At 41.1% G+C, this 15351-nt stretch overlaps 1 protein-coding gene across 3 annotated transcripts in view; it reads right to left on the reverse strand.

The window, feature by feature from the left end:
• Nucleotides 1-15351, reverse strand: part of LOC121331024 (myosin-11-like) — a 36139-nt gene that overhangs the window by 14100 nt on the left and 6688 nt on the right. For 2 of the 3 annotated variants that reach the window (XM_041278122.1, XM_041278123.1), the window contains exons 4-20: nt 10990-11017; nt 8813-8915; nt 6516-6608; nt 6240-6303; nt 4878-4976; nt 4414-4557; nt 4122-4217; nt 3559-3677; nt 3198-3350; nt 2925-3098; nt 2630-2803; nt 2374-2488; nt 1906-2099; nt 1678-1799; nt 885-954; nt 338-498; nt 19-127 (exon numbers count right to left, since the gene is read on the reverse strand). In XM_041278122.1, the coding sequence (XP_041134056.1) occupies nt 19-127; nt 338-498; nt 885-954; nt 1678-1799; nt 1906-2099; nt 2374-2488; nt 2630-2803; nt 2925-3098; nt 3198-3350; nt 3559-3677; nt 4122-4217; nt 4414-4557; nt 4878-4976; nt 6240-6303; nt 6516-6608; nt 8813-8915; nt 10990-11017 (2018 nt within the window). Of the gene's footprint in view, nt 1-18; nt 128-337; nt 499-884; nt 955-1677; nt 1800-1905; nt 2100-2373; nt 2489-2629; nt 2804-2924; nt 3099-3197; nt 3351-3558; nt 3678-4121; nt 4218-4413; nt 4558-4877; nt 4977-6239; nt 6304-6515; nt 6609-8347; nt 8375-8812; nt 8916-10989; nt 11018-15351 lie in introns of all 3 variants that reach the window. The other variant, XM_041278124.1, reaches the window with a different exon arrangement.

Consider the following 15351-nt stretch of genomic DNA (forward strand, 5'->3'; position numbering starts at 1 on the left):
CTTCAGAAAAAACCCCACCTTGGTGAAGAGTCTCCACCACTGCCAGTTGCGCAGTTTCAGGTAGGCAGCACAGTTTCTCTGGATCACCTTCATGGCTGTCAGCTGCTGCTGTCTCTTAGCAAATGCCCTATGAAGGAAAACGAGTCAAGATGCATTAGATCTGTGTCACTTGCTTACTAACATTATGAAATATACAAAAGTGACCCTGGGAGAAGGATACAACCTTTGAGTATGCAGAAAAAATAATCTTGAAGCCACAGGGAAGATGTTCATCAAGAAAATGCTGATTACAATATTCAAAGACATGCCAGCAGACACGTTTCTCTTCCATACTCACTTCCTGGCGAGGTAGCCACGGATCTGTGCCTGGAAGGCAATGATGATGACGGTGACCTTCAGGTCGCGCTCCTCTTCCAGGTGAGCCAGCACTCCCGTGCGGAAGAAGATCTTGCTCTGACCAATCCGGTAGAGATTAGGATCCAGCTCCAGGGCTTTGATCTGTCCGAGGGGAGGAAACACAACAACAGGAGTCAGAGCTGATCTGGCACAGCTGTTTCAAAATGCTCCCCATAACTGCTTTAGATCCTATTTTAGGCCAGAGTTAATAAGAATGATAAGACCCAATTATAAGACCCTGCATTCAGCAATCTCACCAATGTCTCCCAACAGTCCTCCCCTATCCCCAACTTTGAAACACTGATCCTTCACCTTAACATTCAGTGGAACACACAAACACCCAATCAAGCTCCCATGGACCTCAACATGCTTGGTCCTCAAGTGCAAGCCTAACATACGTTTGAACAGTAGAAGTGTAATCATCGATAGGGAAAATAATAAATAATAAAAAAAGGGTCTAAGTAAATCCATAATTATATTTCACTCACCATAAGTGCACTGGCCTGTTTGCCATCCATGAAGCCTTTAGGAATAGACCCAGCAGCCAGAATTTCGTATCTGAAGAAACAATAGTATCTATATTAATAATAATACAATAATGTGAATTATGGACTTTTTTTGTTTTTGACAGTAATGAGCCCAAGATAAAGGTGGTCTGTAATGTGTGTAAATTCGCAATGTGGAAGGGTAACATTGTGAATATGTCATTGAAGATTTATAAGGTAATGATACATGATAATAGAGTTTATTGAAGTGTGGTATAAATGTAATGAAATGTAAATGATTAAAGTGCAAATAGCAGAAAAACAGTTTGCTCAGGTGACTTTGGCATACGTAGAGTTGCTAAGGCAACTTAACAAATGTTGCGTGTTAAGGTATGTGCAGGAATGTATTAGAAAGAAGAACTATGGTAAACAATTAACCACATGATCTTATTAGTGAGAGTAGTGTGTGGTTGGTTGCACCTGAGTGGAACCAACTATAACTGGTATGATTACAAAAACAAACTGGAGTCACATAGGCTCTGAGCCAACTATAGTATACATACCAGGCATAGAGACGAGAAGCTCCCAAATACCCCCAGATCATCAAGAACATTGATATAGTGTCTGAAGCTCTCTCCCAGTGGAAGGTAACTTGATAAATTGTCTTATCTCTGTTAATGCTAGTGGCACGTTATTGTAGCTAAACAATAATGTTCAATGCAGAATGTAATGTTTGGTTTTTGGAACTAATAGATGGTAAACAATGTTCTGGTCTCAACCATTCTGGAATGCTCACCTCTGTCGGAACTCCTGGAAGAGGACTCGGTTGGGGAAGCCTTGTCGGCAGATTCTGATCCCTTCCAGGACGCCATTGCAACGAAGCTGCTCCAAGACAAGGTTAGCATCCAGCTTCCCAGACTGAGGGGGAGGGAGACAGACAGGTCACACACAGTTTTAACGCTGTTGGGTTTTGGAAAGATATTAATAAGATGAGATGGGTTTAAGGGCTCTTTGTTCTGCATACCCTCTTCTCGTGGTTGGGGATGATGCACCGCACAAAGTTTGGGTTGGTGTTCCTCAAAGTGGTCATCAGCTTCGTCAAGCTCTCTTTGTACAGCTGGCCCACCGTGCGGAACATGCCCTTCTTGGTCTTGGAGGCGCTGGGGGCAGAGCTGTCTGTCATTTTCGTCAACTGGTCGAGCCCGACGATGCGGTCGACTGGGGTACACGGGGAAATCAGTCAGTCTTTGTCGTGAAACTCAAGTTAGGCATGTGGTCGTGTCTAAGAATTAAATATGTTGTACAAATTCAGCAGTACTTTTTGAAAAGGGAGAGTGGAAGGTATCACGAATAGGAGTATGAACGGAGTTGGAAATTTAATAGTCTTTGAATTACATTAATGCTATAAAATGTTATAAAAAAAAAAGTGCTAATGATATTTGAGTGCCAGCAAAAGCAATAGCAATATCCTTTCGATCCTGCAGATTCTCACCGTCTTTCCAGAGGTCTGCCACATACTGGCTAGAGGAGTTGTTTAGGAGGGAGGTTACATTGTCATTTAGGGGGTCCATGTTCTTTGTCAGCCATTCATCGGCATTGTAATCAACCTACATGGAATATTTGAAAGAAAGCTGTTAAAGTTTAAACAGCTAGTTTAAACCTCTCCACCTTGTAGATGTAGATTCAGAGCCGTAACAAAGACAAACAATACTGTACAAAATAAATGGATTATCTGAAGAGGGTCTTACCTGGCCAGCATAGTGAAACACTGAGAATTCAGTCTTGCCCTTGAGCTGCTTGGGCTTCTGGAACTTGGGGTGGTTGGCCTGCTCGGAGCAGAGTTTCTCCACAAAGGAGGTATCTGTTGCCTTGGGGAACCAACACTCCTCATCCAGCAGTGCCAGGATACCAGGGGGGTTATTCTGCAGGAGAAGGGGGATTGGAATGAGATCTGCTGGTCTTTTCATGAGCTAGATGCAAGGATTCAGTTAGATCGCAAAGTTGATGCACACGTACTAAGTAACAGACAGACAATAGACTCACCGGTCTCTCGATCAGCTCGATGCAGGGCTGTAGGTCCAGGCCAAAGTCAATGAAGTTCCACTCGATGCCCTCTCGCTGGTACTCCTCCTGCTCCAGGACAAACATGGTGTGGTTGAAGAGCTGCTGCAGCTTCTCGTTGGTGAAGTTGATGCACAGCTGCTCGAAGGAGTTCACCTGAAACACAGAGAGGGGGAAGCAGGTCAGACGCTACAGCCAGTGCCACAAGAGCTTAGGAAGCTGTGCACTGCGTCTCAGAGTAGAAGTTACTCTCACCTCAAAGATCTCGAAGCCGGCGATATCCAAGATGCCCAGGAAAGACGCCCCCTGCCTCTTGGTTTTGTCAAGTGCCTTGTTGATGCGAGCCAGAATCCATTTAAACAAACGATCGTACTTTGCCTTGGCCAGGGCCTCCACTGCAAAGTCTGCCTGCGAGGAAAGAGAGACAAAACGTCAGAATAAAGTACAAAAGCATGATGGTCTGGCCAAACCTTTGTAGTGATATATGTAATGGCAGATTACTGTATGAAACCAAAAAGGCAATCATTGTTGCATTAATTAGTTATTAAATAAATAAATACATAAATAAAAAAATATAATTTAATTCTTGGCAGTGATCAATAGAATAACGACCAACCTGCTCTTTGGTCTGTGCTTTCTGGACCACGTCGCGACCCACTTTGATACGTGGGGTGAGGATGGCTCGTGTGAAATCTGTCACGTTTATCCCCAGCAGGTGGCACACTTTCTGGGCGGCTGAAGGAAGAAAGATGTGAAATACAGCACAAACAGTGTATAACAGAACCAAAGATTGAAGAGAGTAAGAGAATTTAGCTGGCTACATTGACTAGATATTGTTCAAAATATGTTCAAACCAAGCTCACCTTAACCCATTATGTGCCACTGTCCTCACTTGAGAACAGGCTAGTTTGTAATTTTTTGGAGCATTTTTAACTGCCACCTACCTATTACTTAAATTTTCTCTTTATCTATATTGTTATGATAACTTACTCTAATGTTGTCAACCGCAAAAGTTAAGTGTAAATGTAATGTGCCAAATTACATAAACACCTTGTGTTCTGATTTTTTCAAAGAAAAATGTATTTGGTACCTAATGGGTTAAGTACCAGGCCCATCCCTTGTGAGGCTGTTAAACCCAAGCAACTGCCAGCCTCAGCTGGAATTTGGCTGCCCTTGTACCTGTGTTGTCAGGCATGGATGCCTGGTCATTATTCCTCTCCTTCTTGAACACAATGTTTCCAAACTGCAGAACTGAGGAGACAATCTTCAGGATTCCTGAGGGCAGGAAAGAAAAGGGAGAGGGTGTGAGGGAGAGAAACAAGAAAAACACACTACTTCTAACAACAGGTACTCTCTGCTTATACAGGTACCTCTGCTGGTATTAAAGATTTAATTTGCAAGGCTGATGAATTGTTACAGACCTCCACCTCTCACCCCTCATCTCAAACCCAGACCTCTGCAGTTCCCCCACCTGTCTGCTCTTCCTCGGTGAAACCCATAATTCTCATGGCCTCCAGGGTCTCCTCAAACATCTCACTGTCCGATGTTCCTGGGACTGGAACGTGCCCTGCCATGAGGAAGCGATAATTCCCAAATCCTTCCAGCAGCAGCTCCTCTGCAACAGAGAGAACAATTGGACCCTCCCGTTCCTTGCAAGTGCGTTTACCTATTAGTACGTTGATGACCAAGGGCAGAGAAATATTCAAACCCCTTTTATTCTGAATACACCTACATTTGTAGTTATTTTTATGTCCAAAATACAACCCAGAAATTAAATTTGGAAAATGAGCAGGGGATTTATTAATATTAGATGTATTTAACAGTGCAAAAGTGCTCCATTCATAATACTGTAGGGGGACAGAACTGGCCAAAGAAAATATTATCAAAGTATATTATCAGTTAGGAATGAAAGAAATGAGGCATGCAACTCCTTACTGCGTTGTTGCTCTCCAGCCCCTGCCAGCAGATAGTAGAAGATGTGGAAGGCTCTCTCGATCTTGGCTTGACGGATACAGCGGGATTTTTCCAGTAGATCTGTGGTGACACTGTTAAGGGCAGTACCTTCCAGAAGAAACTTCTGCACCCCAGCAACATCAATCGAATGATCTGTCACAGCTAATTCTAATAGCAGCAGAACTGGAACAACAGTGTAGTTAATCTATGCTGCTGTTTTTACTAAAATATAGCTTTTAAGACTTTAGCCATTACCAGTTCCTTCCTGCAATGCACTTGAGCATGATCCCACTTCTACCACCAAAGGAAATAAGAAAATCTTCACTTAAGGACTTGGAAAGCTGTATAAAGGATTTTCCAAAAAGTATTGAGAGGAAACAATGATATTCTGTTTCAACTGCAGTGACAGAAGAAAAGTGCAGAATTCAAATCTGTATATACAGTTCTACCCCGTTATAATGTGGTTTTCGGGGTCTATAATTATTTGTGTTTCGCCTTATAACAAATATTGGAATTTTTGTTCCCGAAATGACTTACAATGGCCAAATTAATATTGTAGCGTACCGTGAAAAATGAAGAAAGGAGACACACACAGTTTGCAGGTACTTGATTTACTGGGACAATTATTCCTGGCCCCTGTTAGCCTGGACCACACCAAAAACAACAAGTAGACTTGCACTCTCACATCAGCTGGTCTCACTCTTCAGCACAGTGGATTTTTTTCCTAGAGCAGCCGTCTTTGGAGTGAATCATATGAAGAAAACTTCTGACTTCATCTTTTAGCCATCCATGCAATGGAGATTCTGCAACATTTATATCTTTTGAAACTGCTGCTTGAGTTTCATCTTTTCTTACTCTGTCCACCGCATCATGCGTCTTTGTTTTTGTTTTGTTTTTTGGCACAGAATGTATTATGCCTATATTTGATGTATTTGCATTGTTTGTTTTTTTACTGTTGTATTTAATGTACTATGCCTTGTATTTCACAGTTTTTAATGTGTTATGCATTGTTCCACATTATCTTGTAAAGCGCTTTGTGATGGTGGTCCACTATGAAAGGTGCTATATCAAATAAATATTGATATTGATATTGATTTTAACAAAGATTTTTGTTTTTTCCTATCTGCCATGCTTCATAATGTATATCTGAACAGCTCACCCAACGTTTGCGAGTCAAACTGCATTATGAGGTAAATGGGAGCCACGAGCTTACCATGTTACAACCGATTCCACACTATAACAGGCCGCATTATAAAGGGGCAGCACTGTATTTTGTAGTTTATTAGTAAAGTTAATATTTTCCACTAAAGTGGGTCACTGCATACCAGGCCACAGGAAGGATACAGGTCTCAATGTTGGCTCCCACAATGTAGCCAGTCACGTCAAAGTTGATGCGGATAAATTTACCCTAGGGGAGGTAGAGTAGAATTTAAACATGAGTATGGATTGTAAAATCAATTCTGAAGCAATGAAGGTGATCACTGGTACAGGAATTTCTTAATGATTTCACCTGCTTGAAAGGCACAGTATTACACATCAGTTCTGATTCCCCACTACTAAGGAATAATACAATAGTACAATAATAGTTGGTGCAGCATGGACAGTGAGTCTTCCACTTACGAATCGGGAAGAGTTGTCATTCTTGATGGTCTTGGCATTCCCAAAAGCTTCCAGGATGGGATTGGCCTGGAGCAGCTGCTTCTCCAGTTCCCCCTAAAACAGCCAGGACAACGAGGTTATCTATTGCCTGAGAATACGGTGTTTAGGTAGATCCTTTACAGACACTGTAAGCCCTCCACCACCACATATACACAGGTCTCCACTGGCTGACCTGATATGAAATGTAACTCCCGGCAAGCAGACGTGCAGCTGGGCTGCAGCAGAGCAAAATAGAGTGTTGTCCCGGAGAGCCCTAATCCACAGAGATCAAAGAGATGGAGTCAGCTGACAAGTCACTCCATCTCTTTGATGGATATGGTGGTGTTTGTGTGTGATGGTATGTATGTGTGTGTGTTTTTGGCTATGTACATGTACTGCTTGTGTTTGTATGTGTACATGTGTAAGCTTAAGTTTATATGTATATATATATATATATATATATATATATATATATATATATATATATATATATATATATATATACAGTATATATTCCATGCAAAGAGATACTGTCCGTGCAATATGATGCTTAATTTTAACAGAGGTGCCGACCAATATAAGGCAATGTCAATAATTAAGAAACTGTCTCAATTAAATGTTGGTCACAAGCATTAATTTTGTGCAGTTGAACAAACCTTATTTTTCTTGTTGATTTGCTACGATCCGCCAACTTAGAGACACACTTGGTCGCACATTCTGTCAATTTCTGATTAAAATATATTTTATTGAACAAACATTTTTCTGAACAAACAAAATAAACAAAAACCATGACGCGTTTTGACACTATGTGTCAAACAGATAGATAGATAGATAGATAGATAGATAGATAGATAGATAGATAGATAGATAGATAGATAGACAGATAGACAGATAGATAGATATCATGGACATACATGCACTAACTTGACTCCTGCACACAAGGAGGAAAATATTCACAAAAGCTAATCTTCTGTATAGTGACTAATTCAGCTATTGTTTCACAGAAGTCCTGAAACAAAGGGCCAAAAGCAGATTTGGGGATTCAAAATGGGCAGTCTGATTATAGTCTGTGGCAGTAAGTTAGAGGGTGGCCTGGTTAGTTTAGCTGGTGTCATATATTTTCAGGTTGAGCCAAACTTTCAGGAAAACTGGAAAAGTTGCCTTAAAATAAATAAAAAAAGAAACTACACACTGCATTAACTTCATACAGGCAGCTAGTTGTCCTCACCCCTCGGAGTACCACAACCCCCCCCCCCCCCCCCCCCCCCCCCCCCCCCCCCCCCCCCTCTGCCCCAGGTATTTATTTGGGCGGGGGGAAGGGGGGGGGGGACTGAGAGGGGGAGACATCAAGGCTGGCCAGTGCTCACTCTTCATTCTGTGGTTAACCTTTTCAGTGCCAGGAGCATCTTAAAAGCTGCCATGATGCTGAAAGGGTTAACACAAAAAACAATACTGTTCCAAAAACATTCCCTATTGCCCAGGATAGAAAATACTGCAGTGAAACTATTGGAAAGTATAGCTAGTGTAGCACATACTAGTTTTCACTTTGAGTTGTTGTGGAAAGTACAGTATGGGCAGAATGGCTCATGTTCTACAAATTCTAATCTCAATTTAAAATCTACTTCTTGCATGACTATTGTATAGACTCCTGTAGACTTAAAAGGTTAATGTTTGTTTATCTGATGTGATGGGGGGGATTATTTATGTAGATAATAGATCATTTAGCGTTTCACTCAAGTATTCTTCCTGGGCGTGTAACTGTTGCATGCAGGTCTGTACCAACGTCACACAGAAACACACTCCCTGTTACTCACGAAACCAAACTGCGCTCCTGGCTGTTGCTATTTGGAGGGAATTATGATAAAAAAAGTAAAGATCAGAGGTTAGTTGTAGACAGATGACATTTTCTCTTCCTCAGAAAAACAATGGGGAAAAAAGGGGGGAATAGGGCTCAAAAATTCAAGTACTGAAGGTGCACTGTAGCATGGGCCCACCTCAGAAGAAGCTAACCCAGTGCTGAGTAGATATACAGGAAGAGAAGCAATCCCTAGAATCTGACCTATGGTTTCAATTGCATTAAAATGATGGCACGACAACAGACATAGCAGTGCCAAAACAACATTTAACAAAATGGCTCTGCAGCACCACAGTGACAAGCCTAAATTTAAATCCAAATGTTTCATCTCTATCTCTAATTTTATCCTGGCTAGTTCCTTCACCAGTAGGGGTCTTTGTCAGGTCACCTATTGAGGAGAACCGTGACTGGAGGAGATACTCACAGTGATGCTGGTCTCCTTCTTGCCTTTGTGGGATGAAGCGACTACAGCCAGGTACTGAATCACCTTCTTCGTGTTCTCTGTCTTGCCAGCTCCAGACTCACCTCTGATTGCATGCAGGAGAGAGGTATTAGGGAGGGAAGTTGTATAAAACCACTGTATTAAACGCTATCCCGGCACTGTCACCCTGTGCCTTAAAAATGAGCATGAATCTAAACGTTACATTCTCAGGGTTAGAAAGCCTTGACCATGCATCTTAGTAGGTGCTTTACAAAAAAAATAAAAAACAGACCAAAAAAGTTGGGGAAAAAAGTGGCCTCACTTTGTACAATATGGCTTTGGAGTTCTTTATTTTTACAGTGCTTAACTACAGTTTACCATCTTGTGAATTTAAAAGCCAAAAATACTTTTTTGGCATGTTGAATACATAGAACTCAAAACTCACAATGCGAAGAGTCCTGTGCACTCATCTGCTAGCTGGCAAACTGTATACAGAGCTAACGGCTGTGCACAGTCTGACTTGTTAAAAATCTGCTTCCTATTGCTCTCCCTGGGGTTAGGCAACAGCTGGATTTTGAAATAGCCTTATATAGGCAGGACGGCCATACAGTGGCTGTCACTTTGATTACTTATCATCCCGAAACATCAAGGGGCCTAATCCAGTCTTTGAGATCCAGCCAAGATTCGTGCTGTGACCTGGTATGGAGAGGGCTTAAGAGTCTGTCAAAAATATCTGGTTTCTCTTTAAATGGAGAAAAGATAACAAAGGAATGTACACATGAAGTCCTAAAGTTGTCTCCCTTAGCATAGAACCCAATATTTAAACTTAGCAATTTCAGTCTCTGGATTGTGAAGCTACCAGTGAATTCATTCTGATGCTTGTTCCCATAGCTTCTCTGCTGGAGAGCACAAACATGCAGGAGTTGAAGACTGACAGTCGCTACTCATTTGAAAAGATTTTAGGCCCCAAGGTCAGTGCTTTACTTGAAAGCCAATACGATAAACAGGAAAAAATAGTATAGTTATAGTAACTAATCCACAGGAAATATTGTGGGTAGCATGCAGGAAAGTGCTTGTTGTGATCTGGGAGCACTGCACCCTGGCAGTTTCATGCCCTCCCATTTCCTGTTACAACAGGCACTACAGGAAAAGCCTGTTTGAAGCTTGATAGTTTCCAAGAAATTGCAAGGCCCATACATTAATACCAAATCTAACTCACATTGAAACCCTATCCAATAAGAATCACATTCTGTATAATTTATAGTTACCCCTAGCCCCAATCCTTATCTGAACTTTAAAAAAGAATCCCCTCATTTCAATTAAACACAAACTCCAATCCTAACCCCTAACCTGGTTCAACCTCCAGTCCATCCAATCCATTGTACATCCTTCCACTCTGGACTGAGTTCAGACCACTGAACTTATATGTTTGCCCTTCTATTCCTGGGTCCATCTTGACTCTTTACTCTGCTTTAGTTCATTTTATCCAGTCTGAATTTCTCACATAACTTTGGTGTGATTCCAGAATGTATCCTGTTCTGCAGAGGGGTGACATTCTCACAGTGACTCCCTGGTAGAGCATTTTTTCTGGGTTTGAAAAACAATAGACCGTTTGAAAACAATATGAGGCTCAAAACCGCCTAAATTGCCTGCTACTCACTTTAAACTTAAAACGTTTTCAAAAGGTATATGGACACAATGCATGTCCTCTGTGCTCTGTTAAAGGTTCAGACACTAGTTCTCAGTATTTGCTTTTGAGCTTGTCTCCCTGAAGGTAACATACCACTAACCCCCATCCGTTCTGAATGGTGGCTTCTAGCTGGCTGTGCTTCCTGCCTCCCTACCCTCTAGGTCGACCAGCTAGTGGGTGAGAGGTTTTAGCTTTTACATGATGTTTTCAGCATGTCAGTCAGATTCAAGTAATGTTCTGTTCTTCTTGGGATAGCCAGTATAGGACAGTGTGTGGATGTAGGTGTGCACCTGAAGGAGATGCATCCTCTTTGAGATGCAACCTGCTGCAGGGAAGTTATTCCTTTAATCAGATTGTGTAACTAAGCATAACTCTAGTAATTACTTTCATAGTTCTTTTCGGTAAGCAGATAGACTCAGATACTTTTCATAGGTGAGATGGACAAACAGATATATAGACAGACATGCAATTTAAAAATCAACAATCTTACGTGCAGAGGATAGACTGGTCTTCACGATCTGTAAAGAGAAAACAAATTGCATACGTTTTCTATCAAGTGTCTCTTACTTACAGTGCTATGACACAGATGGTTGTGTTAATTACAATGCAACACCATATTTGATGACAAACATTTTAGGTGTCTTTTGTACTCATACAGTATGGCTGTCCCTTTGGAAGGCAGTAATAGTATTCCACCCCGGTGAAACTAGTGAGTTGCCCTTTTTGCACTTCCTTCAGTGTGTGTCTGCCTTTTTGTGAAGCACGTTCATGTGTACTCAGCCCCAGATAAAGAGCTCGGAATAATGGTCAAACCTACATTGCTGACCATTCAAGAAACTCAAATCTGAACATCATCCTAGGTGTCAAGGGAATTACATTAAGTAGGTAACAGTTAACTTTCTAAAAATATAAAGAATACCATTTTTTTTTTTTTTATATGTGGATATTCAAAACTGTTTTTTATGCTTCCCAAAAAACAAACATGAAGAGGGGCTGGAGGAACATATTCAAGTTGTCTAATTGTTTTCACAACCTTCAAAATCTTCACAGTTACAGGTGAACCAAATACCTCATCTCACTGTTCTTCACGTCCCTCGCTCACATAAAAAAGGGGACATTGTTTCCAGAAATCTGAGGGGTTCCCTGGTACCCCCCTGCTAAGTACAGCACTGCCTTCTGCTGCTCCTTGCCTGCAGTTGCCTCTCAGTTGTAAGTGCCAGGCCAGTCCCATACATCCTCGCCACACTGTAAACAGTGCAAGATACATCTGCTCGTAATGGACATAACTCGGCAGGATTTGGCTCCAGTCTTTGAATGCTAGCTGCATAGAAGTATCATATTCCTGCTCCCATGAAGGCAGTTCTACCTTCATAATAGAAACAGAGGGACTGGAAGGCAGTGTTGCTTGTCTCTAGTGGTTACGGCTGAGCTGCTGGGAGGCAGTGTGGTCTACTGGTTATAGCTAAGGGACTTGGGGGCAGCACGCCATTGTGGTTAGAGCCGAGGGATATGTTTCACGATAATAATATTCTTTATTTATTGTTATTAGGTTCAAATATTTCTAACAATGGGTACCTTTTAACTTGGAATTTACTATAAATATAACTAATTCACGCTGGTAACAGTCCAATGCATGTAAGGGAATAACACAGCATGCTCTCTGCAGCGGACTTCAAAGAGAAGCTATCTAGATAGTCATGATAAAGGAATGATTGTCTTCGTTGTGGGAAGCACAGATTATATAAAACAGTAAACGTTCCCATCACAGATAATTCCACCAAGTTTAATCATTTGAGGAAATCCAGCAGATCTGACCACAGGTAAGGGAGTATAGCTGGCCCTCTCCAGAATGAGAAAGGAAGTGAGAGGGGTGGGATCAGAGAACGAGTATAGTTAGATATTTACTGTGCGGGTGACATTCCTAATGGAGGTCCAGTTAAACTACACTGCATCAGTGTCATTTGTATCAAGTCACCTTACACCCACATTGTTCACGCAGCTCTAGTAACATGGTGGATTTGACCGTCTAAGCTAACTACCTTCGGTGTGCTGCCAAGGCCTCTCTTGTGAAAAGCACTAGAACCTCAGTTAACTTTTCCCCCCATGTTAAACACATCTTAATAGTTTTCAGCAGAGGACACAGTCTCTCCTCTCTGTCCTATCCTACAGTACACCTCCTGGGGCTTTTCTGTTGATTCTCACACTCTGGTCTGTCAGCTCCTGATTACAAAACTCTGTGTTAACATTTCACTTTTTTTTTTGGTTGAATATGATTTTACCGTACAAAACATTTTGTCTGGAACTTTACTATAAATCTTTGATTCTATTTGAAAGCAATATAATTTACAGGATTTTGTTTCTATAGATATTTTTCTTTTTGGTTTAATTTGTCTTAAAGATGTCAATTAACATCTACGGAAACCAAATTCCCCGAATTCCAAAGAATTCCACAGGATTCCGTGGAGATAAGTGTTTATGGATCAATCCATGCTATCTTTTCCAATCCATAAGAAACACTCCTGGAGACAGCATCCAGCTCCACCCAAGAGCTCTGTTGGCTCACTCTCTCTGTTTATGTGTGTATCATGCAAGGTTTCTCCACTCTGTTTATACTGGGAGCCTGCAGCCTGCACTGGAACACCACAGTATAAACACCCAGATCTGTGTCATGCACCAAGGCTGCTGCTTTATTGAGTTTGTTCAGAACAGAAACCTAGCAAGACTAGGACATTTTTACAACCACTTCTTGTAGGGAATGTACAAGAAACTGCCAGCTATGGCTTAAAGTCCTTTCTCGAGGTGTAGCACTCACTGTAACCAAGTTTCCCAATGTTGTAAATCTGACATAGACCAGAAAAGCACACAGTAAATTCAAAACTCAAAGCAGTAAATGGTCTGCGCAAACATCTCATTATGGTACACAGTGTCAGTACCAAGTTATTTGGCACTGTCACTGCATATCAGTTCTAGGTACCAACAATGCCCTTACTGTGCATCTAATCTTCGCAATGTACTTGATTGTTGATGCCGGAGGTAATCCTAGCTCAGCTGAAAGTTATAATTTTCCATGCTTGAGTGTTTCACAGGGTCAGCACCAGTCAGGTAGATATGATTGGGAATGACACTGCTGGAATCACAGTCTTTACTATTAGAAGTAAATTAGAAAATTCAGAAAGATTAAGGACAAATGAGGTACAAAGAAATAACAGTGCAAGTGCCTACAAGACAAAGACACAGTGTAGTATTAGACTGACACACCTGTAGCATATTTTACCTCTATTACTGGCTAAGCACAATGCCTTCTCATTGATTAGATTTTGTCTATAATGAAGCATTGACAGCCTAAAAGGATTTCTAGTGAATGCTGTAGAAATATAGTAAACATTTCATCAGTAAAAAAAGAGAAAAGGCTTTACACTCTCACTCTGTCGATTACACACACGCCACACCGGGGGGTGGGGGTTATATTATAAGAGAAGTATATGACCTCACTTGGATACAAAAAAGAATGTCTTGATTTGGTGATGCATGACGGCAAATATCAAAATACAATTCAATCAAAGAACATAACATCACCCTCAAAAAACGTATTTACACATAAAACAAAACGAACATTGCCAAAAGATTACAAAGGCTGTAGCAATTATAGTCTAATTTGGGTAAACTTGCCTTTACCCAGAGCAGGAATGTATTACCTAAGATCATCACCATCCACTCACATCAGATCATTACAACTTTGCTGCTGAGTTTGTGCATGTGTGCATGTGAGTGACTGCTTTATTGCTATCTGGTATCAACACCAGATTCTATTTAATGCCCTACACATTTACACTTTAAAATATAACACCTTTGTTCTGTAACCTACTTGGAATGTTCAATTTAAAAAAAATATATATATATCAAGAAACGCTCCAATAGAGGTTACAATGAATCAAAAGAATGATTTGGAAGACATGCTTTCTTTTAAGGAAATGAAACCCAGCCCCTTTAATTAAACACTGACTATAAATAAATACTGATTGCATGTAATTTGGGTAATTGTTTTTGTCTGTTTATAGTTAACAGTCGGGAACTGAAGGATATGTAAAACAATTTTGGTAAATGGATGTTGTCATTGACCCTCTTTCCCAGAAAAAAAACACATAAAAAATGTAAACAATTGTGCATGCTGGACTGTTCTGCTGACTGGACTACGCATGGAGGAGGGTGTCGAGGAAAGGCAGGGGGGGAAACTTGACAGCTTTACCTTATAAGGGCAACTGGAGCCAGGGAAACCAGGCAAGCAGCCTCCATCTCAAGACTGCTTCCAGCTGATTCCTTTCATGTTTGACCCTCACTACCACCCCCACCAAACATAAATATATCTATGACATATATTTTGGCCACCTTGACATATTTAGGGATAAGTTCAAAACATAAAATGCTCTGACTACAGAATGTGCACAAAACTAGAAATATGTACTGTATCTTAATGCTTAGTTTACCAAGGTTAGTTGGCATTGCTTTGCCACACATCTCTGTTTTTTTTTTTGTTGATGCCATGTTTTAACACTTTCATCTTGCAGTCGGAACAATATAGTTATAGTGCAGCTATTTACGATGCAACAGCAGTCTAGCTGCACTACACTGTTCACATGCATGATATACCACGGTCTGGCTGATCAAAATGGTTATATTTAGCTGTGGTGTGGCTTTGATGGTGCAAAAAGAAGCCAAGTGTTTCTATCAGCCCCAACATTGTAGTCGTCCTGTGACTGATCACACGTCAGTGCATCTTATCTGGAGTTCACACCCTCTAATGAGTTAACCACAAAAACATGGAGGGGGGTTGACTGTTTAAAAAAAGAGGAAC

Source organism: Polyodon spathula, chromosome 18, assembly GCF_017654505.1.
Source record: "Polyodon spathula isolate WHYD16114869_AA chromosome 18, ASM1765450v1, whole genome shotgun sequence".
NCBI classification, from domain to species: domain Eukaryota; kingdom Metazoa; phylum Chordata; class Actinopteri; order Acipenseriformes; family Polyodontidae; genus Polyodon; species Polyodon spathula.